At 48.0% G+C, this 25,510-nt stretch overlaps 10 protein-coding genes across 10 annotated transcripts; 4 read left to right on the forward strand and 6 right to left on the reverse strand.

Moving 5' to 3' along the window:
* Positions 1-78: 78 nt before the first annotated feature.
* Positions 79-4,419, reverse strand: N7481_008690 (uncharacterized protein; the record flags this gene model as incomplete). The annotated part of the gene is made up of 3 exons (XM_057267909.1): positions 79-1,710; positions 1,762-4,101; positions 4,162-4,419. The coding sequence occupies 3 exons, from the start codon at positions 4,417-4,419 to the stop codon at positions 79-81; spliced, it is 4,230 nt and encodes a 1,409-aa protein (XP_057118586.1).
* A 1,695-nt stretch (positions 4,420-6,114) lies between these two features.
* Positions 6,115-6,910, forward strand: N7481_008691 (glutaredoxin family protein; the record flags this gene model as incomplete). Its single annotated transcript, XM_057267910.1, has 2 exons — positions 6,115-6,783; positions 6,839-6,910. 2 exons carry the CDS (start codon positions 6,115-6,117, stop codon positions 6,908-6,910), a joined length of 741 nt encoding a protein of 246 aa, XP_057118587.1.
* Positions 6,911-7,749: 839 nt separating this feature from the next.
* Positions 7,750-9,368, forward strand: N7481_008692 (cytochrome P450; the record flags this gene model as incomplete). The annotated part of the gene is made up of 2 exons (XM_057267911.1): positions 7,750-8,866; positions 8,944-9,368. The coding sequence occupies 2 exons, from the start codon at positions 7,750-7,752 to the stop codon at positions 9,366-9,368; spliced, it is 1,542 nt and encodes a 513-aa protein (XP_057118588.1).
* Positions 9,369-9,810: 442 nt separating this feature from the next.
* Positions 9,811-10,548, reverse strand: N7481_008693 (acetoacetate decarboxylase family protein; the record flags this gene model as incomplete). Its single annotated transcript, XM_057267912.1, has 1 exon — positions 9,811-10,548. One exon carries the CDS (start codon positions 10,546-10,548, stop codon positions 9,811-9,813), a length of 738 nt encoding a protein of 245 aa, XP_057118589.1.
* A 1,159-nt stretch (positions 10,549-11,707) lies between these two features.
* N7481_008694 (RPEL repeat-containing protein) lies at positions 11,708-12,300 on the reverse strand (the record flags this gene model as incomplete). Its single annotated transcript, XM_057267913.1, has 3 exons — positions 11,708-11,892; positions 11,996-12,096; positions 12,164-12,300. 3 exons carry the CDS (start codon positions 12,298-12,300, stop codon positions 11,708-11,710), a joined length of 423 nt encoding a protein of 140 aa, XP_057118590.1.
* Positions 12,301-13,112: 812 nt separating this feature from the next.
* N7481_008695 (uncharacterized protein) lies at positions 13,113-14,566 on the reverse strand (the record flags this gene model as incomplete). Its single annotated transcript, XM_057267914.1, has 2 exons — positions 13,113-14,335; positions 14,446-14,566. 2 exons carry the CDS (start codon positions 14,564-14,566, stop codon positions 13,113-13,115), a joined length of 1,344 nt encoding a protein of 447 aa, XP_057118591.1.
* A 736-nt stretch (positions 14,567-15,302) lies between these two features.
* On the reverse strand, positions 15,303-16,395 carry N7481_008696 (sulfurtransferase; the record flags this gene model as incomplete). The annotated part of the gene is made up of 2 exons (XM_057267915.1): positions 15,303-15,360; positions 15,419-16,395. The coding sequence occupies 2 exons, from the start codon at positions 16,393-16,395 to the stop codon at positions 15,303-15,305; spliced, it is 1,035 nt and encodes a 344-aa protein (XP_057118592.1).
* A 200-nt stretch (positions 16,396-16,595) lies between these two features.
* N7481_008697 (anaphase promoting complex subunit 11) lies at positions 16,596-17,033 on the forward strand (the record flags this gene model as incomplete). Its single annotated transcript, XM_057267916.1, has 3 exons — positions 16,596-16,737; positions 16,788-16,947; positions 17,012-17,033. 3 exons carry the CDS (start codon positions 16,596-16,598, stop codon positions 17,031-17,033), a joined length of 324 nt encoding a protein of 107 aa, XP_057118593.1.
* A 4,689-nt stretch (positions 17,034-21,722) lies between these two features.
* Positions 21,723-22,184, reverse strand: N7481_008698 (uncharacterized protein; the record flags this gene model as incomplete). Its single annotated transcript, XM_057267917.1, has 1 exon — positions 21,723-22,184. One exon carries the CDS (start codon positions 22,182-22,184, stop codon positions 21,723-21,725), a length of 462 nt encoding a protein of 153 aa, XP_057118594.1.
* Positions 22,185-24,384: 2,200 nt separating this feature from the next.
* N7481_008699 (uncharacterized protein) lies at positions 24,385-25,446 on the forward strand (the record flags this gene model as incomplete). The annotated part of the gene is made up of 1 exon (XM_057267918.1): positions 24,385-25,446. The coding sequence occupies one exon, from the start codon at positions 24,385-24,387 to the stop codon at positions 25,444-25,446; it is 1,062 nt and encodes a 353-aa protein (XP_057118595.1).
* Positions 25,447-25,510: the final 64 nt, after the last annotated feature.

Consider the following 25,510-nt stretch of genomic DNA (forward strand, 5'->3'; position numbering starts at 1 on the left):
GTGAATTCAAGCAAATTTAAGATTTAGCATTTCACATAAATTCTTCCATAGCCGTCAACCGTCCAATTCATTATTTTATCATACCAACTTGATACCCCACTCTTTGCGGATTCGCTGAAGCCAATCATCCACTGTCAGAATTTCCTCCTCGACCTTTACATTCCCTTCGCCAATCCTCTTGCGCTCAGCTGCATCGTACGCTGGAACATGCAGTGTATCATGGTGCTTAGAGCAAATCTTGGCTTTTCCAGACCCATCTCGGAGTCTGTCCAAGCACTCTTTGTCGAACTGCACATAGTGACAGGTTTTGCACAGGTAGAAATCGTCGGCATATTTCCAGTAAGTACCACAGTCGCCATCACAGTAATTCGAGAATTCTTCAGCGTCATCCACAGACAAGTCAGGTATAGGATTTTCCTCGTCCCTGTTCGGAGTTATCAGAGACCATGCAGCGAGAGCATCTGCATCTTGTCCGGCAAACATAAAATGGATTGCCAAACCATTATACGCCTGCCAGTCGTTGAGAGGATCATCGTCTGAGAGAAGATCTAGGTTCTGCTTGATATAGGGACGCAGGATACTTCGAGCCTTCTCAATATCCCCCTGAAGAATATGGTAGCGGGCGAGGAGGCGGCTTGGATGCGAGCTATAGAACCCACAGACCAGATCCTCTGCGCCTTTGAATGCCGCGGCGTATTGAATGTGCTTGAGGTATTCCGCCGCATTATCTGGATACTCTTGAGCTTTGTCAAAGCAAATAAGAGCGAGCTGCGAGCAGATTACTGCTTGTTTTGCAGCAATATAGCCGTCGTGAATTTCGTTGACCGCCAAGATGCGCAGCAAATGTTCGATTGCACATTGAATTCGATCGGGGTATCCAGTGCCATGTGCTGTGCATAAGAGTGCAATTTGAGTCATGAGGTCGACCTGACACATCTGGGCCTTCCACTCTCCTGTGGTATCGCCGGCCTTTCTTGCCTTGGCGGATTGTTCCCTCGCAGCAAGAACGGCGTCGTTGTAGCCCTGGAAGATGATATCAAATTCCTTATCACCATTTACAGATGCGAAGAGAGCTTCGTTATACAGATCTTGCTCGTAGTGTTCATGGAAATTGCGGGTTAGAAGATCGAGGCCAGTAATTGTGTCCGTGCTATTTTTCAGGGACTGTAGCAATTTCAGCAAATTTTGGTGGTTTCCTTCATGGTGCAACAGCGAAATGAGGTTGTAGGTGGTGCCGTAGTCTTCCGGATAGACCTTCAGTCGATTCTCATAAATTGCGAGAGCTGCTTCGCCGCGGCCGAGTTCCCTGTTCCATCTCGCCAGATCGTTATTGATATCCACCAGCCAGTCTGCGAGCTCCTCTGGATCCCCAATCTCCCCGCTCTCAATACCTTGCTTTGTGGCCTCGAGGGTCTCAATGGCTGCGGCAAAGTCACTCTTCATTCCATAACACTCGGCCAGGCCAATCTGAGAAAACCAATTCTCTTTGGCAAGTGTCGATGTGATTTTAAATTGCTTGATCGCCTCGTCGAATTTGCCATAGTCGCGCAGGGTTCGCGCCAAATTGCGGTTCTCCTCATAGTCGAGTTTCTCGATTCCGATCCGGTGCTGGGCCCAGGTCACGGCGGCCATGATTTGAGAAGGCTCAATTTGAGAAACATCGGGATCCGCAGTCACACGTACATGGCTAGAGTCCTTCCGGTTTTCAATCTGCAATCTGTTAGCTCGTCATGCCAATTGGGAACAGGTTGATAGTTTTACCTTTGAAATATAACCATGAATGGCGTCAAACAGGAATGCCACGCCGTCTGCGCCGGACTGGAGCCATCGGCGAGCAAGAAATCTGCCAACATGTTCAAGAAGATCTGCCTCAAGCTCGGACTTGGAACTGAGACTCTTGATCCACTTCTTCTGTTCCTCCGGTATATTCTTAGTAACAGCAGAATCCTGCAACCATTTCAAAACAACGTCGGCGTATGAATCAACATAAAGCCATTGCTTCCGCATCCAATTGTTACTTAGGATCCACCACCGCTCAATTACCTCGTCATCAGTGAAAACTTTTACCAACTGCGGACCCAAAGCTATTTTGTGTCGTGGCAGTGTTAACGAAGGATCTGCGGACTCGAGATGATCACCAAAATACTCGACTGCATATTCAAGCAGAGGGTCAAAGCCTGGCAACTCCTTAGCACAGATGACCTCCAAACTGGCCGAGACGATCGTAAGGTGTGCCATATCAGCATTGACCCCAACACGAGCCGTCTTGCCCTTGAGTTTGCGCTGGAAGAAATCTTCGAATCCAAACTTGTCAAACAATTTGGGATCGCAAACAGATTCCAAGAACCGTCGGACAATTCTGACCTCAGAATCATTAACATCGCCTGTGTCTTTCAAGCTTTCGTCTTCGTCCTCATTTCCTGGACCTGAGGTTCCGCGCAGAAAATCGGCAATTGAGTCGGAGACAAAGTGAACACGCGCGGCCGCAATATGGAACACTGAGGAATATTGATCTCTGATTTTCTCAGCCAGAGGCCGGAGAGAAGGCTCGCGGGATTTCAAGAAAATAACCGTCTCCAATTCTTCAAGCGAGAGAGGACGGAAAGAAAAAAGGACCCAAGTCAGCAAATCATTCAAATCAGAGATATCATCTTCGCTGAGAGTCTCGTTGAGGAACTCGATCTTGCGAGCAATCGTATCTGATCGATTTTCGCCCGACCTGGACAAAATCTCACGAATCTCGCCGGGGCGTTGCTTGCCACTGATTTCGTCCAGGAGAAGTCCGACGTTGACGAAGTCGCCGTTTGTTTGTTTTGTCAGAGCTTCCAAGACTTCCCCACGGAGAGACTTCACCTGATCAGACGATCCGCTCAGGTTATCCATCTTATCCATGCGATCGTCGATAAACATGATCATGTCGTGGCGGTTCTTGGATGCCATATCAAGAACCGATATTCCATCTCCGAGCTCATTCTGAATTTTTGCAACTGTCTCCGTCCGACCAGTCAGGAGAATGCGAAGAGTAAACCGAGGCCATTCGGCAGACTTGGATCGCCAATTGCCTAGTACCTCCACAAACTCTTTGAGGTGTTGTTTATCGACTCGATCCACGCCATCCAGCAAGAGAAAGAAGGTGGAATCGGTTTTATAAGATTTGCCGAAAAGCTGATCGCAGAGATCGCCGATCTGGTTCACCCCGACTGTATTCAGCGAGCCCAAATCCTTTCTGTATAACATGTCCGATTTTGCAATCTGCCAGGAAAGGACCTCAAGAGCCTTGATCAGAGATATATCTTTCATTTCCTGGTCAAAGAAAGAGTAGGCTGCAGATTTGCATGTCATTTCGTCTCCTCCTTCACCACACAGTTCTTGAAGACCCCTCGCGATGGCGGTAAAGAGGAAAGACTTTCCAAACCCTTCATCCCCAGCCACGGCCAGAATTGAAAATCGCGACTGTGTATCCACCCATGCCGTATACAGAGGGTCTTCTTGAAGCCATTCTCCACTACCCTGAACTTGGTCATTCAAATGACGTTTGAAGATAGCCTGCATACTCTTCATGGTCTCGCTGGGATTGTCAAGGTTATTATCAATATTGCTCAAAAGCCGCTGTGCCACATTGTCGGCATCTCTCTTCTTCTCAAATGTCAGAAGTTTATCAACAGATGCGGTGACTTTCTTCGTTCCATCGCGAGTTTCCACGATAACTTTCTCGCTGATTTTCTGAGACTCGAATCCCAGCGTCGCACGCATCTGGGATTCACGTTCAACGAGTGAAGCTAAGCGACCCAATTGACCGCTGACACCTTCATCGCTGTCGAAGGCGAAAACCTTGAGCGCTGTGAGGATCTTGTTACCCCTCATCACCCTGATCGACAAGGCGCAGATATCAACAAAGCACACCAGCTCTTCATTTATGATCTTGCGCAGGGCGATATCGACCGCTTCCGCTGGTAATCGCATGTAGATCTTGCATCGCTCGAGCACATCGGAGATTCGTCGAAAGAGCTCGGCTAGACTGCTGAAGATGCGCTTGTATTTGGCTCCCACATCAACGAGGTACGAAATCGCGTTGAAGCAAAGACTGCTCGGAGCAAAAACCTGGAATCACGATGTCAATCAATGACATACCCCCTGCTTCCCAATTATCAACTAACTCACCATACTGGCACCTTGGGCAGCTATGCCGCCCAAGAGCATGATAAACTTGCTCGTCTTGGCGATAGCATCCTTGGCGACCCTATATTTATTATGTTTCTCATCGTCATCCTCTTGTTTTTTATGAATCTGGTCGAGGACTTCATCGACAGTAAAAGCCGGGGATTTGGTCAGATCGACCTTGGCGGTCTGCGCGAATGCCTGACATGCCTTATTCCACGCCTCCTGGATATTATAATCGTCTGAGATTTCAGCGGACATGTGAACGACAATATGAGTGCCAGTGGGTCCTGTTATGTTTTTCTGACTGAAGATTGACTTCAAGTTCCCACCGGGAGGGTGGATTCCTTGGAGTATTTATTTATGTTGGGCGACGATACGAGCTGAAGACAAACGGCATCGTCGCGCAGAGAAAGCGGCTGAGGATTGCAGGATGAAAAGAGGGGGTGGCGCCGTCGCGGTTAAGCCATAGGGTGAAGTTTTAGCTTACAGTAAGCTCGGAGATTAGGCTTGCTTATGCCCAGGTTTGCTGTGTTAAGCGCGCATATATTGTACTACGCTCGATGGTGAGATTATCTTATGACATTTATAGAGTAATTTTTGCAAAGTTGTGACGATTTAATTCTTACACCACTTTGTGTAAGAAGAGATGTCAATTGTACTGAATCTCCAATAATTTCGTGACGAACTGGTGAAGATGCCGTTGACGATCTTTTAACTTCGCCCCACTTACTCGCTAACTATTGGATGAAGACGACTCGTGTCAGCGGGGATTACCGAGCAGTTTCCGTTCAGGGGCAGTGTACTTCACACACAGCTCAGCTAGCTCAGTCACAAAATGTGCGTGCGGAGTACCTATACAAACTTGATAGTCTACGGGAGGGAGTTGCCTCATTCGATCACTGCTGTTTTTACAAGGGTGCTCAGGATTATAGTCTCTGAGTAATTATGGTCACGGCCTGACTTGCTCTGAGTAGGTGCTAGCGCTCGGTGTCTACTGCCCGATTATAAAGAAGCAGGTGTGAAACTAGATTACTAAGAGGCTTAATAAGGTACATACTGGGCAGCCATTGGAAGCTGTGTGGACCGGAGGCTCATTATATCGGTAGGTTTCTCCAGTGTTAAATCTGTTGACCCAGCGAGAGGCGCGGGAATTATGCCAATTAAGACGGTTAATCTACGCCAATCGCCGGTGGTCGAATGTGGACATTGAATAGCCTTATATTGACATCGTTATGAAACAAGAAAGACCTAATTCACGACTTCAAACTGAGTGTAAATTGTATTTGAAAGGTTGAGGAAGCAAAACCAACGTCAATTCTCTGAATGATCCGACACCTTTCCCGTTATTCATTTGGACTTGTGCATTTTATCGGCACCCACTAGCAGTCGCTCCACAGCCTCCTGAGATCGACCGGAGCAGTCTTTCCCTGGAATTATCTTTTTAATTACTACTACACTTAGTATATCTTTCAGTTTAGCTATATCTGAGATTGGTTAAAGTTCAAGTTGTCATACGAAACCATTTGATAACAACCTTGGAACATAGCTCTCTGCGGCGGTAAGCCCACCCGACTACGTATACCCTAGTAGTATAGCATGATATAAATACCTGGAGGCACTAGTAGTTACTGCTAGTTACTAGTAGTAGCGCACATCAGGTGTACTACTATATAACTACTAATGGTACTTTAATGCTGACTACGTTATCTTAGTAACAGTTTGCTAGGTTTTGAAGATACCAAGTGCCTAGAAAATTCGTATAAATTTCGTTCCGAGTCACTTGTATTCATTAACTCTGGAACATCAACACAACTAGTATCTCCGTTCTCCTCAATTGCATAAGTCGAATATTTTTGGGATTCATTTTTCGTGCATAGCAACTTGAGCTTGGTGGCTGCTTCTACCATTCTCTGCATTCAAACGTCCTTCGATATTGGGAGAAACCCCCACATTATGTCGAAGATGATTGAAATCGCTTCGCAGGCCGACTTTTCATTGCATCTAGCCACTCTTTCGCCTTCAACGCTCCTCATAGTGTATTTCTATACCCCATGGGCCGAATACTCCACACAAATGAGTACCGGCATGTCCACAATTGCCTCGCAATGCCCAGACACTGTTACACAGACCACCTCGTTTGTCCGCATCAATGCCATAAAGCTGGTCGACATTGCAAAGGAATACAAGTTTCCAGTAGCGCCCTATGTTCTTTGCCTGCGTAGTGATCAGGTCCTCGAGTCAATCAGAGGATCTGACTCCTCCAAAGTCCGCAATGCTATTGGACAGGATGCGGGTGTTGATGCTATAGTTGTTTCTGCACTCCTCGCTGACCCAGCACCTACCATGGAAAAATCGAAAGAGGAAAAAGAGGTCCTGATTGCCCGGCTTACCCAGATGGTCAAATCTGCTCCTATTGTGTTATTCATGAAGGGCACACCGAAGTCGCCTCTGTGCCGGTTCAGTCGCCGAATGGTTGCTATTCTGAATGAGCATTATATCCAGTATGATTCATTTAATATATTGGCCGATGAAGATGTTCGGGAGGGTCTAAAGGAGTTTGGTGACTGGCCTACATTTCCCCAATTGTGGATTGACGGTCAGCTTGTGGGTGGGCTGGAGATCGTAAGTATTCCAGTTTACTTTACTGCTTCAGAGTGTTGCTGACTTCTTGCCTTAGGTTCGCGAGGAAATAATTACAGATGCCAAGTTCATTCGTCAATACTCGGTCGCCAAAGCCGTGGGGGGTTGAGAATTCTGCAGTATGTTCATAAGCAAATTAGATAGCTGTTGATATAGACCAGGTCAACAAGTCAACACCTGCTTCTTTTCAAGGCTTTAGAAATGAAAACCGAACCAATCAATGTATACAACCTTTCGCCAGTACCGAGTATACTTGAGAAGCCTTAGTAGCCCTATGGCTCAGAGACCCCCCGAATTTTGTATAGGCCCATGTATGATCTGGCGTATCGTTGCCTTTCGCTATTGTAACGAGGGATCAATATACTTCCAAGGCTTGAATAAACTTCTATGTCAATTCCAAACATTTGAACGACATCTTGATCTAGCGCCCGATCGGCCACGGTGTCAGTCGAATTCCCCTGCGTGTAATAAAAACCGCCTATGCGATTTCAGATATTTATAGACCATCCATCCAGAAGATTTGTAGCACATAAATTTGAGTGCTTGGACCTTGCATCGGATTTCGGTTACAGATCCCGGGGAATTAGATGCACGGACTTGGACTCAAATTGACTCCGTGTCCGTACCAAATGCCGATGACCACGTAAACCGATCAACGACCGGTCTCGATCTCAGATCCCCACGTCATTAACAAATCCTTCTCTCTTGATACGTCAAAATACCACGAGCTTGTCTATATAGGCTCCAGGATTTTATAACATTTCGATCATACGCCCGCGACCCCACCACAGGATCGCGTATCTGACAGGCTCGGGATTCAAATCTGGCCGCCCCGAGCACAAAACTAAACACGTGTCGCTTAACCTGCCTCTATTTAACCGGGACAACCCCGAATTCCTCAGCTTTCGTGCCCTTTCATGGGCATTATTGGCTGCTCTCTAAATCAACATGCATAATCTTGGCGGACTCCCACCTAGTCTGGTACTTGTGCTGGGCACAGTGCTAGGAGCCATAGCCTACGTATACCTCAAAGGTTACTTTATTCGTCGCCAGTTTGCACGCGCCCACGGTTGTCAGCCAGTAGCGAGGTCTGCCAACAAAGAACCTTTCTTCGGGCTTGATATGATACCGGGGACTATCCGGGCGCTGAGAGAAAACAGAATCATTGCAAGAACCCCGGAGTTTTATCGCCTTTATGGCAATACACATACGGTCAGGGGCCTATTTGCGCAGCAGATAGCGACTATTGAGCCAGAAAACATCAAGACAGTTCTATCGCTTAATTTCAAAGACTATAGTCTCGGATTTCGTCTCCCTTCCTTCAAACCACTTCTAGGAGAGGGTATTTTCGACACAGATGGCGAACAATGGGCCTCATCACGCGCTCTGATTCGGCCTAGTTTCACTCGTGACCAGGTGGCAGATTTGACGACTCTTGAGAATCTGATTCAAGATCTTTTCGCGCTACTGCCGCGCGATGGGAGAACCGTTGATTTGCAGGAATTATTCTTCCAATACACCATTGATTCCGCGACGGAATTTCTTTTCGGTCAGTCGGTTGGGACGTTGAAGAAGTCGCAGTCGGAGCAGTCGGAGCGCGGCTTTGCTGAGGCATTTTATAATGCCCAGAAGGCTATTTTAACGCGTGGTATACCGTTTCCGCTGAAACTATTCTTCTCTCACAATGAGGCTGAGGCCGAGAGATATAATCAGATCTGTCGGACATTTGTTCAACAGTTTGTCGACGAAGCCTTTCAAGCTGTCGAGCTTAAAAAGCCCGAGACCGAACAATCGGACTCTGAGACAAAGCGACGAAAGCATATTTTCTCGCATGAGCTCGCAGCACGAACCACTGACAGAACTCGCGTTCTTGACGAATTGATGAACGTTCTATTAGCAGGGCGCGATACTACTGCGAGTCTGCTCAGTAATTTATTCTTTGTCCTGGCCAAGGACCCAACTATCTGGGAGAAGTTGCGGAGAGAAGTCGCATTTTTGGAGGGTCGACCACCGACATACACAGAGCTGAACAACATGAAATACGTCCAATGCTGCATGAATGAATGTAAGATTACCCCCTTGAATTCACCATTAATATCATACTTTTCCACCAATCTTGAAGACAGGTTCTAACCTTCCCAGCACTACGTTTACACCCAGTCGTGCCACGCAATCAGCGCGAGGCAATTCGAGATACCGTCCTGCCCGTCGGCGGAGGTAAAGATGGTCTCTCGCCAGTATTCGTACCGAAAGGAATCTTCGTGTCTTACAATGTATACGCGATGCATCGACGAGCGGACATTTATGGACCAGATGCAGAAGTATTTCGTCCAGAGCGCTGGGAAGATGGAAAACTGCAACCTCGTTGGGGATACTTGCCATTCAATGGTGGTCCGCGTATCTGCATAGGTCAAAGATATGCCTTGACCGAAGCCGGATACGTTGTTGTTCGGATGGCTCAGCAATTTCGCGTGCTGGAGAGCCGAGATCCTGGGCCATGGGAGGAGTCAAGAGGATTGACTGTTACCTCCCGAAATGGAACTAAGGTAGCTCTCACAGCTGATTGAAAAATTTACGTGGGATAGTACGCGAGGAAGAAATGGTTCAGTAAATGTGGTCGGTGATACTATATTGGGGAAGAGAAAGTTTATATAAGTAGTTCAAGCTCTTCATTGATATCCCTAATGTTTGCACCCGTTCCAAGGTTCTAGTGAAGGAGCCGGCAGTGGTGGCAATGGTAATACTGATGGTGGTGATCCCTGTATTTTACATTCTTTCCTTGAACATCGGATATTTTTAGTATGCATTTGCTATGTTACAGTAGTTCCTGTCCATTCTCAGTCATTACAACTATTTGGAAACTTCCAAGTCGAACCGACCTTAACTAATATTCAGGAAAAGTCGAACACGAGTGAACAAAATCCAGATTAGTGTGCAGCCCTATACCAGTGAATTATACCGCTTCAGAGTAGTCCGCAACCATCCATTTGAGCACGAACTATTGCATGATCATAGGTGGAACACCTTTGTCGGCAGAGGGATTGCAAGGGATGCATTCCGCAACAGAGTCGCTCTTCCGTACCGAAGGACTTTGACTTCATGCATCGGGTCAAACCTTGATGGCTCGGGGAAGCAGATAGAGCCATCGCCTTCCCAAACCTCGCTTGCCTCCATACTGATTTCGACTGGCACCAGTTCCTTGACGGAGGGACTGTGACCCGAAACCACCGAGGGGATGACTCGCAAATTTAACCCCTGGATCGTTGTCTCAACTGCGTCCTTCACTCTTTTTTCAGGCTGGAAACCAACTTCAACGACCTTTTGACCTGCTGGTCTCTCCACGTAGCCGTGAACAACCGTCGATCCATTTTTCAACACTAACGACACGTTCCCCAGCTTCTTAGGGAATCCAAATTGCTCGCGACCGCAGGATATTGGCGAGTCATTGTCTAGGATGAGTAAAAGGAAGTAGTCAAATGTGTCGCCATTGTATTTGACCTTGACCGAGTGGACATACTCGTTGTATGGGCCGAAGGTTGTCATTGTGTGCTGCAAGATCATTACTGATACCTGTGGTTCGTCTTCAAGCTCTAGCATGTCCGGCACAAGATGGCGCACACATTGAACCGATGTTTGATAGGTAATGGTGAGAACAGTATCACTTATATAGTCACTGCCACCCACGGGATATAGAGGAGCATACTGTGGAATGGCCGTGTTGGATACTGAGAGTGAGCCAAATGGCATTTTGGAGTATTGAGAGCGATAGCAAGATTTTTACACGACAAGCATGCAATCGATAGCTGTTTTTCAGGATGGAGGTGAGAATATATAGTACATTTAAGCTACAGAGTGATGTCGTGCGCTAGAGCCAGAGGCTGTCACCGAAGGTCTGGCCACATGGCAAAACCATGGAAAGTTAGAGAAACTTAGATACGCGACAAAAAGTATATGAACTTGGTCAGATGGGCTCATATTCTAAGTGGTCTAGACAATCAAGTGAGCTCCGATTTGGCAGTGATATCTGGTAGCCAACACCTCACCATAACAGCGGATCAGCAGACTAGAGTCCGTTGCGGCTCCATCACGGTGACGATAATATTTACCTGGGTCAAAGTGGTCGGGATGTATGGTTATCATGATTTGCCATATGTTGACCTTGTGTTCAGTTAACCGCGATGATATTATGGAGGTGTATGACAGGGTATTCCGACTAGGCAGCCCGCGCCGTGTATAATCTTTCGTGATTGATGCTTTTTCAAAATTCGTAGAGCTGCATGATGTTTCACTGGCACCTCCTACTAGTAGATGGTTATCACTAGCAAATGTCGATGTTACAAACCCGTACCTACACAGCGGCAGGGCCAAAAGGCCAGAGTCAAGACGCATTCCAGTTCCAGATGGAGTGTCCCAGCTATGTTCAACGGGTATCCTCCACATCGCGATAAGTCAAGACATTCCATGGGTGGGAAAGCTTAAATCCTATCCAAATGCGGGGGAACTACTCACACCGCCGATCCAGGGTCGCATGATGGCACGATAGCAAACGTTATAGTACGGGGTATATGTTCATTAGTCAAGTAAAACCAACCAAATTATAAAAAAGCGAATTGATTGCGGAGAAAACTATGGACAGGCGTCACGGTGATGTCACCACCACGACTAGTGGGACCGGATCAATCAAAGAGTACTGCATTGCAGAAGAAAGAAAAGAAAGAAAGACCGAGCTTCAAGTCGATAAAGTAGTCGAGTCTTGAGACTGTATCCCGAGCCAGTCAAAGAAAGTCGATCGCAGACGTAAAAAGAAAATGAGGGCGTGTCAGAGCAGAGCAGAGCAGGTCAGGTCAGGCAGGGCGCGGTGAAACAAAGACTGCGGGGTAAGTCCAAAGTATGAAGCGCACGTTGGTTACGAAGTTGAAATCGGGGAGCGCGGGTCCTCATCTTCCTCGAGAATGCCCTGCTCAATGAGATCTTCAGGCTGGGGGCGATTCTGAATTTTGTGCTCGAGGTTATCGGCCAGCATATGTTTTTCCAGTTCGCGGGCGTGGGCTTGGAGAGCCGGGGCGGCGTTTGTGGCGGGGAGAATGTTGCCTTTTGAGTGGTTAGCAAGTACTACCGCGTTGGGTTGTCGATGTCATGGGGACGGAGGAGGTGGCTTAGTGTTGGTGAGAGAAATGAGACGGTATATGCATACGCTCGATCAGTTCATCGCGTTCTGGTCGCTTCTCCAGGTTCTTCTTTAGGTTATCTTGGGTACGCTGGCGGTCGAGCTCCTGGCGGGCGGCTTGAAGGGAACTATAGTATCTGGTTAGGAAGGAAATCGACGAGAAAATACTAGTAGTAGCATTGGAGACAGGCGTACGGGGAAATGTTTGTGTCAAGCAGAATATGACGGTCCTTCAGGTCCTGAACGTCGGGGCGCATCTGGAGGTGCTTTTCCAGCGAGTTACGGCGCTCGTGGGGGGCGGCGCTGAGGGGAGTCTCGTCGACGCTGGCCATAGTGATGGTGATGATAGTAGGATTGGATAAGAGAAGGACTAATGTCGACTAATGTGAATGTAAAAGAGAAGGAGGGAGGAAGTGTAAGAAAAGAAGAGGAGAAGGTGTGAAGTACTTCGAAGCTGAAGTCAAGTGAGGCGGACCACGGGGCTGTCAGCTGACCAGCAACAGCAGCAACAACAGTGCACGAGTTACAGGATTAGAATATTAAAAGATTAGAATACTATTTCCAGTAAGACTAAATCCAAGAGAAAAGGGATATGAAGAGATAAATTCATGTAGATTCAAGAGAGATCCACTATCTAAGCCGGTCCAGCTCATGAGCGATCAATACCGACTCCCAAAGAAAGCCCACATCCAAAGGCAGAAGTAAAGGCAGAGGCAGAGGGAGAGGCAGCAAAGGCAGTACCCAGGAATATACCTCCAGTCATCCATCACGTTCATCACATCACATCACATCACATCACGCCGAATCTGCTGACACCCGTTCATGCAGTTCGGGGGTCATCGCGACCGATCATGTGGAGAATCGGATCTGGAGGAAAAGCTTCATGCCAAATGAGATGCCATGGGCCATGGAGGATAGGGGGGAGAGACAACAACAAGTGTCAAATGTCAAGTGCAAGTGCAAGTATCCCCCTTCCACGATGTCCTGTTAACAGGAAAGAAGAAGACGAATTCGTTCCGTTCCGGTGGATATGCAATGGTTGTACAAAAAGAAGACTTGGTCTGTCGAACGCCTTGAACCATATCAAAAATAATAATAATAATTTGTCCAAAGGAAAAGGGGATCGACAGACCCGCCCGGCTCTTCAAGGAACCCACAGCTTACCCCGACCTCGTCCATTGCCGCGTGCAGCACCCCGACCAGAACCTCCACGGCGCCCACCACTGGGTGGTCGACGTGAGGCGCCCGAGATATTTCGGGCCGCTCCTTGCTGCGTGCTCAGATCGACCGTGGGGGTCTTGTTGGGACCGAGCGATCGGCTGAAGGAGTTCGGGTCGATGGGTTGTGTGGGGACTTCAATCGGAGCAGTCTCGGTCGTGATGGGCGCGGCCGGCGCAGGCGTGGATGCGGATGCGGATGCGGATGTGGGCGCGGGCGCGGGTGCGGGCGCAGTCTTGGTTTTGCTCTTTGGGGCGGCCTTGCGAGAAGAAGAACCAGCCTTGGCTCCACGAGGGGGGTTGTTGCTACCTTTTCCACGATTTCCACCTCCACCTCCACGGGGCACAAAGACTAGTTCATCTTCGTCGCTATCCTCTTCGTACGAAAGGAGGGTCTTCGGTTGGTCGGCGGTGGGTTGGGTCTGAATCTTTTCAACGTATTTGCAGCGATTCTTGAATTCGCGCTCCTCGTACTGAATGGCCGTGCGTAGCTGAACAATATTCTTGACTCCGATCCCGAACTTCTGAGCCCACACCTGCGTCGCGCGGTCGTTGGTGACCAAGATGCAGCCCTTGGCGGAATTTTTAGCATCCGGCCCGCCGTGCAGTCGCCACAAGAGAGCGCTCAGCAACGGTCGCAAAGTAGGCGGAGCGACCGGGATGATCGACCCGGATGCCGTGCGCAGATGTCCTGACTTGGGTTTGTCCAACTTGGCCGTGCCATTCTCGTGCTGAGCGCACTCCGGGCTGGTGCGCGAACTGCGGGAGGATGTGCGCGAGCCCGGCCCGCTGGGCGAACCGGCGGACTCGATTGATGCGGCCTCGGCCTCGGGCTTAAAGTTCAACTTGCTCAGCAACATCTGCGAGAGATCTGCCGAATCGGTCGTGCCATTGGTTTCCTGAAATTCGGGCGTAGAGAGGGAAAGGTCCGCTTCGTTCATCAGGTCGGGTTCTTCCTCGAATTCGGGGAGAAAGAACTGTTCGGCATCTTCCCAGTGCTCGTACTGTTCCATCGGTCCTTGGAGAGTAACGCGGTCGGCGGTAATCTGATCTTTGCCGGAGGTGACTCGGTCGAGGAAGCGAACGGCCTCACGAGCATTGATGGCGATTTGCGATCCCGCCCGTTTCAAGGCATGGAGGCGTTCGAGGGCTGGTGGACAAGAGTGTTAGATCAGCCTGGTATAGCGCAGGACAAGCGGAGGAAGGCCGGTGATCTTGAGGGTTCAAGTGAGGCGGATTCAGCAGAGAATTACCACTTACTGTAAAGAGGGACAATGAGGTCGATAGCGCCGTTGGTGGTCCATTTCTTGATTTCGCTGATATTGGTGGTCAAAGCCGTCTCATCCACGGCGCAGTGAAAGACCTTGCGTTCAGTCGACATGACGGGGGTGTGAATGAGGAGAAAGAGAGTAGAGGGCAGAAGTGCCCTATACTGAGGGGGTTGAGGTGTTGACAGCCGCAACTTGGTGGAGGAGGACTGGAGTCAGCAGAGAAGGAGGTTGGAGTTGGGAATGTGGGGGCACAGCGTGCACAGCGGGCGCGGGTGGTGCATCGAGCAGAAATGCATCAAACAGAGGTAGTCGAGAACAGAAATACTCACGAGGAGAAGGTATAAGTAGAATGATCGGCATCTGAAGCATCTTTAGAAAGGATACTAGTAGTATTGTGAGAGTTCAAAGGAAGTGGAGAGAGCAAAGAGAGAAGAGAAAGAATGAAGAGAAGTGAAGTATGGATGACTAAGCGGGTACCGAGTATACAGTAGGAGTAGTAGTAGTATACCACTAGTATACTAGGAGTAGGATCAAGGCAGAGATGGATGGAATTAAAGAGAAATGACAGCGGGAGTATTTACATCAATGCTATGATTCATCAGTTCAACTGTCCTTGACGGTGAGTGGTGAGTGTTGGTTCGGAGGCATATACCCGACGTCAAGATAGTTAAACAAATGAAACTTGAACTTGAAGGTACAGATAGAGATGAATGAGCTGGGAGATAAGAAGAGTGGTGAGTCCTGGAATGAGATATGTGAGTAAGTGAGTGGGACTGCTAATATCTATGCAGTCTAGCCTCCTGCTAACAAGTGCCGCCGAGTAGTGTACACCTTAACCCTCCACCCTTACGCCTTCACCTTCTTGATGAGTCCATCTGACTCCTTAACTCTCTGTGCCCATTCACTGGAGACAGTTAGCATAATCGATTAACAAAACACCCCCCCAGAGAACCAATACTCACGTCCAGCTGCCATCATACACTCGGCGCAAGTTCGCATCTCCATACTCCGCCTCCCCCAGTGCAGTCTCAATGATCGAAGCAGTGACACCAGTGCCACAAGAGCTGATGATTGTCCGACTATCATCCACCTTATTATCCTTAAAGACCTTCCGGAGGTCTTCAGCAGGCAGATAAGTCTTCGTCTCCGGATCGAGCAATTGTTGGAAGGGCAGGCTTCGCGAGCCTGGCACATGGCCTGAGGACAGACCCGCTCGAGGCTCAGGGTCGGTACCAGCCCAGCGACCATATGATCTCGCATCCAAGATCTCCACCTCCTCCGCGCCCTCCTTTCCATAATCCCCCGCCAGCTCCTTCATCTCGCGGAAGGAAATCACCAACTTCGAGTCATAAGTCGGGACGGAATACTTACTCTTCTCGAACTGGGTAGGCTCGCCACTCTCCGTCGGAAGACCCTGCTGAGTCCAAAGACGATAGTTGTTCAAAATGTGCACGTTGGGGTGACCGAAGACCCGCAGGGTCCAGCCCACGCGGGGGGCAGAGAAGATACCCAGCTCAGCAGTGTCGTACACAACCACATCGTCATCACGACGAATTCCTAATTCACTCATCGCCTCGGCGAATGTCTCGCAGGTCGGAAGCATGTGGGGATAAGGTGAATCCTTGTCCTTGATAGCATCGAGGTCGAAGAATCGCGATTGCGGGATGCGAGATTGACGAAAGGACTTAATTCCCGTCCGGCCCTCGGGGTCATTTGGCATGAACCATGCTGCACAGAGCGGGATAACTCTAGGCGAAGTGGAGATTTTGGTCGGTGGGTTCTTCTTCAAGGCTTCGTTCAGTTGTGTAGGGGTGACCAGGTATGAGTTGAAGGAAACGTTGCGGGTGGACTGACGGCCAGCAAAAGCCGAGACGGGGGCGGACATGGAGGAACGAAAGACACGAGTAGGCTGCACAGAACGAAAAGCCATGGAAGCCATGGTTTCGGGGTGTGAGTCGGATTAAATGTAAGGAGAGAGAGAGAGGGGGGAAGTTGGAGGTGGAGGAAAGCGGAGGCCAAAGGGAAACTGCGGAGAAGCGCTCATGTGATGATAACAACATCCACCACAGACGCGCTTATCTTTTCACAACATCACAACGCTCTACTACATTCTACTACTCTGTGTTTACACTCTACAACATGAAAGTCACCCTCAAAGAATGGAATGCCGTCGCCACTTGGCACTGGGACATCCCCGAAGATGAGGTCTGCGGTATCTGTCGGGTCCAGTTCGACGGCACCTGTCCCACCTGCAAATTCCCCGGCGACGATTGTTCCCTGCGTACGTCCAATATCCCCCTGCAACATGACTAATGCTAATCCGTTGCGCAGTCCTCGGCAAATGCGGCCATTCGTTTCATATGGTGAGACTTGCTCCTCTCTCCCCGCTGTGGGACTGTGCTGATGAGATCGACTTCTTCCGAATAGCATTGCCTTTTAACCTGGATCCAACAAGAATCCTCCAAGGGGTTATGTCCAATGTGCCGACAAAGTATGTCTCCAATTCTTTGGAACATTTTGTCTTATCGAGGTATATTCTAACACCCCGCGTCTAGAATTCGAATGGAAGCAAACTGAGGAGTCGGAAGAGGCATAACCGACTACTGCATGCATGGGTCGGGCGGAGTTCATTGGTGCAAGGATACCCTTTCTTTCTTTTATTGCATATTTCTATTTTGGCATATTTTACATCACACCAGTCTAGCCTTGGGATGGAGACAGCTCTTATCGTGTGCGATTAATAACGAACTGAAGATCAATTATTCAAAATGTTGAATTCATAATATCAAACTGGTATTGCGCGACCTAAGTGGAGTCCAGAACTTGACATCCGGGGCTCGAAATCCTCCGTCTTGAAATGGATTGAATAAAATCTCCATTGGTGCATGAAGCAATCCCGAGGTCAAATTGTGTCATATCGAGAATCGACTTCCTCCCCTTGTAGAATGCCAAGCCTTTTCAGCCCTATCCTGATTCTCCTCATCCTTTGCGCGGGCGATCACCTGGGCATGCCGACGACGTTCAACCCCTGCCGGATTGATTTTGCGTATAGCAGAAGAAATCTGTTCCCGTGTATAAACGTAGCCTTAAATCCGGAGATGGGTATAAAGTGAGCGGTCTCCAAAACCCTCAATATATCCAGCGTCAACTTGAAGTTCAATTGATACTATAGTGTCGAGCTCGATACTTCGACGTACTCGTTCAATTTCGGTTCAATTTCGCAATTGGTACAGAGTTAAATTCCAGGACGCTTTCGATGTGAACAGAGAGTTCGTTCTGACATTGTAAATCCCTTTTTTCGGAGTACTTCAAGGACCTCTTTTGTACGGATGCTTGGTATCCAAACTGCAATTTCAATTTACCTCACAACTCTCCCCTAGCACCACACTTCTTTTTCAAACACTCCAGGGCTCAGAACTACACTGAATATCTATATTTTCATTTCCGTGGTTAGTTTAAATTTTGACCATTCAATCGTATTAGTCTCACTTATATCCAGCAGTCTACTAAGCTTGGAGGGCACTACCACGACCGATGGAAACATGGACACTGAACAACCTTGGAAGACGGTATTTTGATATTGCTAATTTCACGGTGAGTCAGTTCCTCATCTCATCCATTGACGAAACCCCGTCCATGACCGACACTGAACGAGCGCTAGTGAGAGGGCCTTGAAACCCCTGTGGCCTCATATAGAGTACTGAGTGACAGCAATGATCAAAAAGCCAGCAATAGTTGATTGTCTCAGCAGTGACAGGGAGGTACGATGGCATGCAAATAGAGGAATTGCAAAATCGGACCAACCTAAACATATCATTAGAACTGGAAAAATGGCAATACCATCAGGAGCAGGTGGTTTGAATCAGGATGACATACAGAGTGAAACGATATTGCAAACCACCCCAAGCTTTCCGAGCGAAAATTTTCCTTTCTAAATATCCCTCCGGCCACCGAAGAGAGAGGCTATGATCGGAATCGCATGACTCACTCTTAAAAAAATAACACCGGCAGATGAGAAAGCGTTAAATGCTGTCTCAGAGCCAAAGTAGACGCAGCCCAAGACAATTTGCGTAACCATACTCAGCATCATGGCGTTCAATGGAACTTTGAGATTTCGGTCCACCAAGCCTAACAATTTTGCACCTGGGATGCAAACAACATGGACGGACTTGCTGGTGGACTACCCCAATGACCGCTTACCACCATATTTCCTTTTTTCTTTTTTTTTTTGTACCATTGTTCCCCCTGTGAAGACACTGCTTTTCAATCAAGCCAAGGTAAATGAATGATAATGATATTTCTTTGTTATTTGCTAAAATGTTGCACTTCTTTGACTACGCCTTCCATGATAAGATGTCCCTCCTGCCTAGTGGTCCTTCTTTCTTCTTCAGCATTCAATGCCATGCCACGTCTCCATCCTCGCCATCTCATCTAGTAATCTTGAGATCTATGCTACATACTGATAATGACCCCGCGAACAACGCTGGAGGAAGGCGGATCCCACGGGGGCGAAGTGTTACTATCCTCTGAGGCACCCGCAAAACTACTAGTATGCCCAGGTGATCCCGAGCCCTATTAGTATTACCATTGGACTCAGGTGTCTAAGTGTTTTTGAAGTTCGATCCATCTGAATATATTCAAAAGAGTGTTATATCGTTCGATCAGAGAATTCTCCAAATTTGGAGATTGTCCTTCAGAAATACGAGTATATGATGACTCAGATCCAGAATGGAACGACGAAAATGTGGCACTGTTAGATCGAGTGCTATTCATGGGTATATCATACTATTAATATAATGATCTCTTACTAGCAACAAACACCAATCATACTGATTTCAATCTTGATCGTATCTAAGCACTTCACACAACGCAAAAGAGTTAAGTAGGGCTTAGAACCAAAATGAACTTGTTCAAGTTTGTATATTGTCCATCACCTGACCTAATACGCCTTCTTCTTTCGTAGACTATGGCTGGTACATGCCCAGGTGGTTTTTTTATTTGTAAATACAAGACAGCCCTAGAAGGGATTCATGCATAAAAATGCTCTAGCTGAATGCACCAGAAGAAAAAAGTACTGATCCTTCGGAATTCTTTCTCAGAAATTGCCGTGAACAGATGGCCTCAGTACTACGCCCCGCAGCAGGCGCCGGGGCCTCGCGCCAGCTACAAAGCGACCGGCTTGTTGGAAAAAAGAAAACCCGAGACAAACGACCATATTCTCACAAGGCAATCTCAATACCCACCAAGAGCTATAAAGCCCCTCTCCCAGATTTTGATAGAATAGTATTTATTTAATCCGCGATGCGTGCTTTGCGACGGAATGGTGACTACTCCGTATTGCGCCAGTGTGAGCCCTAGGTTGTGCACATTGCTTTTGGATGACCCGCATCAATCCCCATGCACGATCTACAATACTTAAGCAAGGCAGAACTCATCCACTACCAATCATTTACCGCCATCTGCGAAGTACCGAAATCACGCTGCACGGGCGCACGGGGCGGCATGGATGAACGCCCCCTGAGAGATGTGCAAACCTCTAACAACCCTGGTCAAAGTGTGACACCGTATGTATTACCGGTGTCAGATCTGAGTACTTTTGGCAGCCATATGAATTGATAATCAACTCACTGTGAGATTGTTTAAAGAAGGTACCCAATAGCCCAGAAGTCAAGTTAAATAACTTGATGCTTCTTCAAGGCCCAAATATTCCAGTTGGAGTGTTCGTTAAGAGGGGGTTGGAGACGGGCGTCGAGATCCCCAGCAGGCGAAAAATACATACTAGTACCGTAATACATGGACTTCGCATGACCTTTAGCGGTATACATAAACAGTAAAGGGGCTCCAGGCTATCTCTTTCATCAACGCCCGGCCTATGTAGCGCATTGCGCCATCGTATCCTTGTGACTGAAGTCTGAAAGCCAATAAAGAATGGTGTTCAGGGCATCTTTGCAGCCTCCACCTGCATATCACTACTAACCGAGGGTATCTCCGCCCCCAAGAGCTGAAATGCATGGGTGTAGAATGAGGGGCAAAATCATTTCGTCCTCATCAGAAACTTTCATTTCAACTTTGTCTTCATTATGATCCTATTGCTACTCCTGGGGACAACAAACCAACGATACTACGAGTTGAATTCAAATTATATTCTTGAAACAGCTCTGGATCTTGAATGACTTTTGAACGGGACATTTTCATTATCTACTCTATGAGATCCGCATAACTATCAAAGAAAGATGCTCGATTTAACTCTCATTCAAAAACTCGTCACTTTATCGCTTGATGTGGATATTTAGAGATTTACCAATGCCAGATCTTGTATCTTTGCTTGGGACTCTGTTATCGAGGCTCTCGGTGTCAACTTCACAGTCTACATCAAGTCTATCGCCAACAACCAACACAAAGACGCTCATTACCGAGAGAGAATACACTCTGTGACTCAATTTCTTGCTTGAAATTACGTTGCTGCGACAATAGAGCGGTATTTGGTTGATCTCTTTGAAACTATTCGTTGGCTTTTGCTCGAATTATACCCCTTTCCGTCCATTTATGACCACTGCTATTGTATTGTTTCTACGATTAGAATACCTATCCATATATGGCGTGCTATGAATAAAGAGCTCCTGTGCTTACACAAGAATCTACCAGGCATGAAGTTCTATCGATCGTTTATTCCTCCCGTGCTACAAGATCGGGCAGTCCATACTACGGGATGAAGGGGAGTTTCTGGAGATAGAATGGGTTCTATCTGATGAAAAGACTGAGTTATATTGGAACGTCGCGCCAAACACAATACGTCAATGTAGGGACCGTTGGACCCTATATACAGGACGGCGAGATGTGACGTCTCCCAAAACAAAGTGGTTATCAAGTAAAGCCCCCAGGAGGATGGGGCAAAAAAGGGATGAACGCTCAGGCGGCCCATATATAGGCGAGGTGTGTTGAAGACTCTTCCTCTAACTATGGGCAGCGCGCCGATGATCCAAGAGCTTGTCCTTGCGACTGAAAAATTTCCTGCAGGGAGGGCACTCGAACTCATAGGGGGCGAGGTGTTTCGATTGAATGTGCCGCCACAGTGTGTTTTTGCTAGAAAAGCCACCACTGTAGCTACAGCCATCCCAGCTGCATTCTATCCGCCCGGAAGTCATATGACTTTTCTTGATATGGTGCCAGACAGAAATTTTGTCTGGGAAGCAGCCGCTGTAAGTGCACCACTCCCAGTCACAATAAAAGTAGACCTCACCAACATTAGATCCTTCCGAGTATGAGCTAAAGGCCATACAAAGTTAGCCTGCCGGCTTGCTCGAAATATTGGATCTCAACTTGCCTTGGAAACGACTCTGGTGTTGACAAATGCTGCGAAACTTGGTGATGGGGGGCATGTCCCACCGCGCCCATAAACTGATCATCGCGACCGGGTCCCCTCGCCTCGAAATACATTCCTGGGTGGAAGAAACTCCCATTATCCCCAAACGGACTCAGACTTTCTGTGAAATGGTCGTTGCTTTCGGGTGGGGGAGCTTGGACTGAGGCACGCCAGCCAGGGTAGGCATGCAGTGAGTTTTGCAGAAACATCATATGGCGTTCTCTAGCCATGATCTCCTGATCATGTTGCCCATTTATCTGTCGTGCAGTATGGTTGAGCGCCTGTTGAGGAGTACCCTCGGGTGTTCTGGTCGTGGCCTGTGAGAACGCTCCACGACTTGATCCTTGACTTTGAGTGATGGGCATGTCGACGTTCAAGGTACCAAGAATAATTTGGTCTGAATAAATAGATTGAAAAGGTTGATATTTGATGAAAGATTTGAGCCTTGGGATGGATGGAGATGGAAAAGGGAAAGGGAACTTTGAATCTCTTCAGAGGAAGCTCACAGCTCACTACTGCAGGGCTCTGGGGTTGCGCTCCGCCACAAGCACAGGTCCTTCAAACCCTTCCTCTTTCAATCAATAATTCGTCGTTAATGTTTCTTTTCGACTTCCAGGAATCTCCGATGCGGGTTCGCGCTTCAAATATCCTTCTCTCGCTCACATCTTTCGCCTGTTTATCCACCGCCTCTCCGCCGTATACACCTTCGTGATGGTCAGAGGATCAACGCTTACCTTTTCCCGATTGGTGTGAATGATGCGTCCCAATGGAATCGGGCACAATCCAGGGGGATGTACCGGCGGTGTGATATACTGCAAATTGATGTTGCAATGGTGAGGTAGCAACTTGTTCTCATGATGTGTGCGTTGTGATTCCCGACAACCTGGGCTCTTCACTTTTGTATGGCATGTCCAGTCCGTCAGGACCAGTTGGATGGCTCTTTTTATGTCAAATTTCAACTGTTTTATATTTTGCACATTTTTTTGTAATAGTTCTTGTTATTAGTATAGTAGAAAATAGTTTAGTATTAAACCCAGCTCATGTAGCTCTTTAATCGACGAACAGTATTTTTTTTATTGTGTAGTTTCTGTTTAAATCCTTATATTTTCTTTTCGACACTTCACGCATTTCTGCTACAGATTCGTAGATCTAGACTATATTTCTGAAATGGTTTTTGCGATCAAGTCGTTTTTGCGGAAACTTCAGCCGCTTTCGAGTCCTGGGTGCAAGTTCCGAGGTCGTCTACTGGGCTGTTGGTGGAATTTGGCTTTGCAAAGCCATTATATTAGAAGGTATTATTGAGCTTAATTTTTCGGTTATGAAACAGGCTGCAAGGGTGAAAATTGTAGAGATGAATTCCTTATTGCTGCCATTCTATGATGCCATCAACCAATCAAGCTGAACATTAACCGCCGACAGTCAGCTTTAGAATACACTCAGGGGTTGATTCAAACTTCAATTTCTGGATAAATATTCCTGTGGAGTTAACCGACTATTTGGAATGGGAAAATCAGGATTGGACCAAAACTGGGACACAATTGCCGTGTCGAAAAGAAATCCTTGAGGGTTAAAGCGTCCGTGTTACAATTCGTTTTCGGGCTTACTTATCGCACAAAGTCCAGAGGAGGAGATTCGGCGGCTCAAGGCATATTCCACAAAGGGAATGAGTGCCACGTCAGGCATCACCGGGGTGAGTGGGTATCGTACTAGTAGAGCCCTGCGAGGCGCAAGTCTGATTGCAAATGGGGGTTCTCATGCGGACCAGGAGGCTGCTGGGAAGGGTATGGGTGTTTTGGAAAGTCATAGGAATTTCTATCCAGGGCTGCGCCGAATTTGCGGCGCAGTCCTGGATACACATCCTACGTCATGAACTCAGGAAGCAAACATCTCTCAGGTGATGAAACCAGCGGTCTGTCTGGGCCAACATTATTCGCCAGCACATAAGACCATTATTCAACGCGATGGCACCTCGGCCTCGATAGAAGCATCCTCGGTGCTGATTCGGGCAGCAAAGATTGTTCTGCGCCGAATTATTGCCATTGATGGGTTTGAGGGGGTGCGGCTCTGCCACCAACATTGGCTAAACGTGCCCCAGCCAGGAAGGTCACCGAAACCAGCGGCAAACAATTGACGACACCGTATGCAACGTATCTTGCTATAATCAGAAATTTGAAGAATAATATTTCGAGCGAGAATTTGAGAAAGCCCTTGTTTTAGTCCCTTATTTTAATTAACTGGAACTTCTTAACCTCGAACTAATAATGCACGGATATTGAGGCCGGTCCCAGGTTTGAATATCATTGCCACGCACTGCCCGGGGCATCAACGATGAATAGAAAACATTTTCTGATGTATGTGACTTTTTTAGTTTTAGTAAACATTCCATTCATCAAAAACAAGCGCTCCATGTGAATATTTACCAAATTGCAATAGAATTCCAAACTGGGGCATGCCGCCATCACGTGGCACGTGTCAGATAAGAGCAGCCTCACGTGCTGATAAGAGCTCCGATTTGAGGAGAAGCGCCGTCCCGCTGACTTCTCCGCGATTCACGATGCTGTGGAGATGGAGTTGGAGATGGCCGACAACCCATTTCAGACTTTGTCGCCCTCGGAGGATGCTTCGGGGGCTCTCTCAAAGTCACCGCCGGCTCGTCCAGACCCCAGCCCCTTCCCAAGCTATGGGTCCGGCAAAGAGCCAGAGCCGCCGCTGCCGGTAGAGTCAGAGCACCACCCAACAACCTCACAGAGCTACGATGAAGCTGGGGGCGGACAAGGATATCTAGCACATGAGGTGGAAAATGCAGAACCAGACCAAAGTAGTCCCAACCCTCCATTTCAACCCTTCTTCACTATCATCGAAGATGCGCATAGCTCGTCCGTCCATCACCCAACAGTGCACTATATATTCTCCGATGACGACACGGATATCATCAAAGAAGCCGGATTTCGCAGTCTCGAAATCCAGGGCATCACGATACCCGCGGAGAAGAAGGAGAAAGATTTCGAAGACGATCCCGATAGCCCAACCGACCCGGACCCAAACGAAGAAGATAAATCTATCCTTCCGCCTGCTATTCCAGGCGTACGAACACACTACCTCCTATTGGACGTTGAGCCATTCTCTGCGCCAACCGAACAAGTCACACCCGATGCGAAAAACATTAGTACCTCCCCCGCCGGCCCGGGAACTGTAACTAGCCCGATATCACCACCGGCAGCGAATCCAGCCGCCGTTCCACATACCCAGTACCGTGTCACCTCAGCAAAGAGCTTCTCTCCGACCTGGCAGATTCTGAACGCCGATCTCGTCCCCGCGCCGACATTTGACAGCCAGGATGCCAATGACGGACCTTCTCACGGGATGATGCTGAATATTCGCGGGACCGGCGGCGTGCCGAAAGACCCGCGAAGCAAAGAGGATGGGCTAGAAGCTCTGATGGGGAGATTTGAAAGACACATGAGTGAATTGCAAGCCGTGATTGATTCCGCCAAGGTGGAGGAAGTTGAGGAAGTGGGGGCAGAAAATGAGCAGGCTGTTGAACACGAAGGCGAAAACGAGTCAAAGGCGGAAGTGGACGCGGAGGCGGAGACGGAGATTGAAGCCCACGGGGCTGAACTTCCTTGATTAGAGCTTGCAATATTGCTATGCGGTCTTCATTTCTTTCGGGAATTTGCTGTATTTATGTCTT

This window comes from Penicillium waksmanii (genome assembly GCF_028829765.1).
Source record: "Penicillium waksmanii strain IBT 27052 chromosome Unknown utg000008l:1.0-5622682.0:1.0-5626561.0, whole genome shotgun sequence".
Lineage (NCBI taxonomy): Eukaryota > Fungi > Ascomycota > Eurotiomycetes > Eurotiales > Aspergillaceae > Penicillium > Penicillium waksmanii.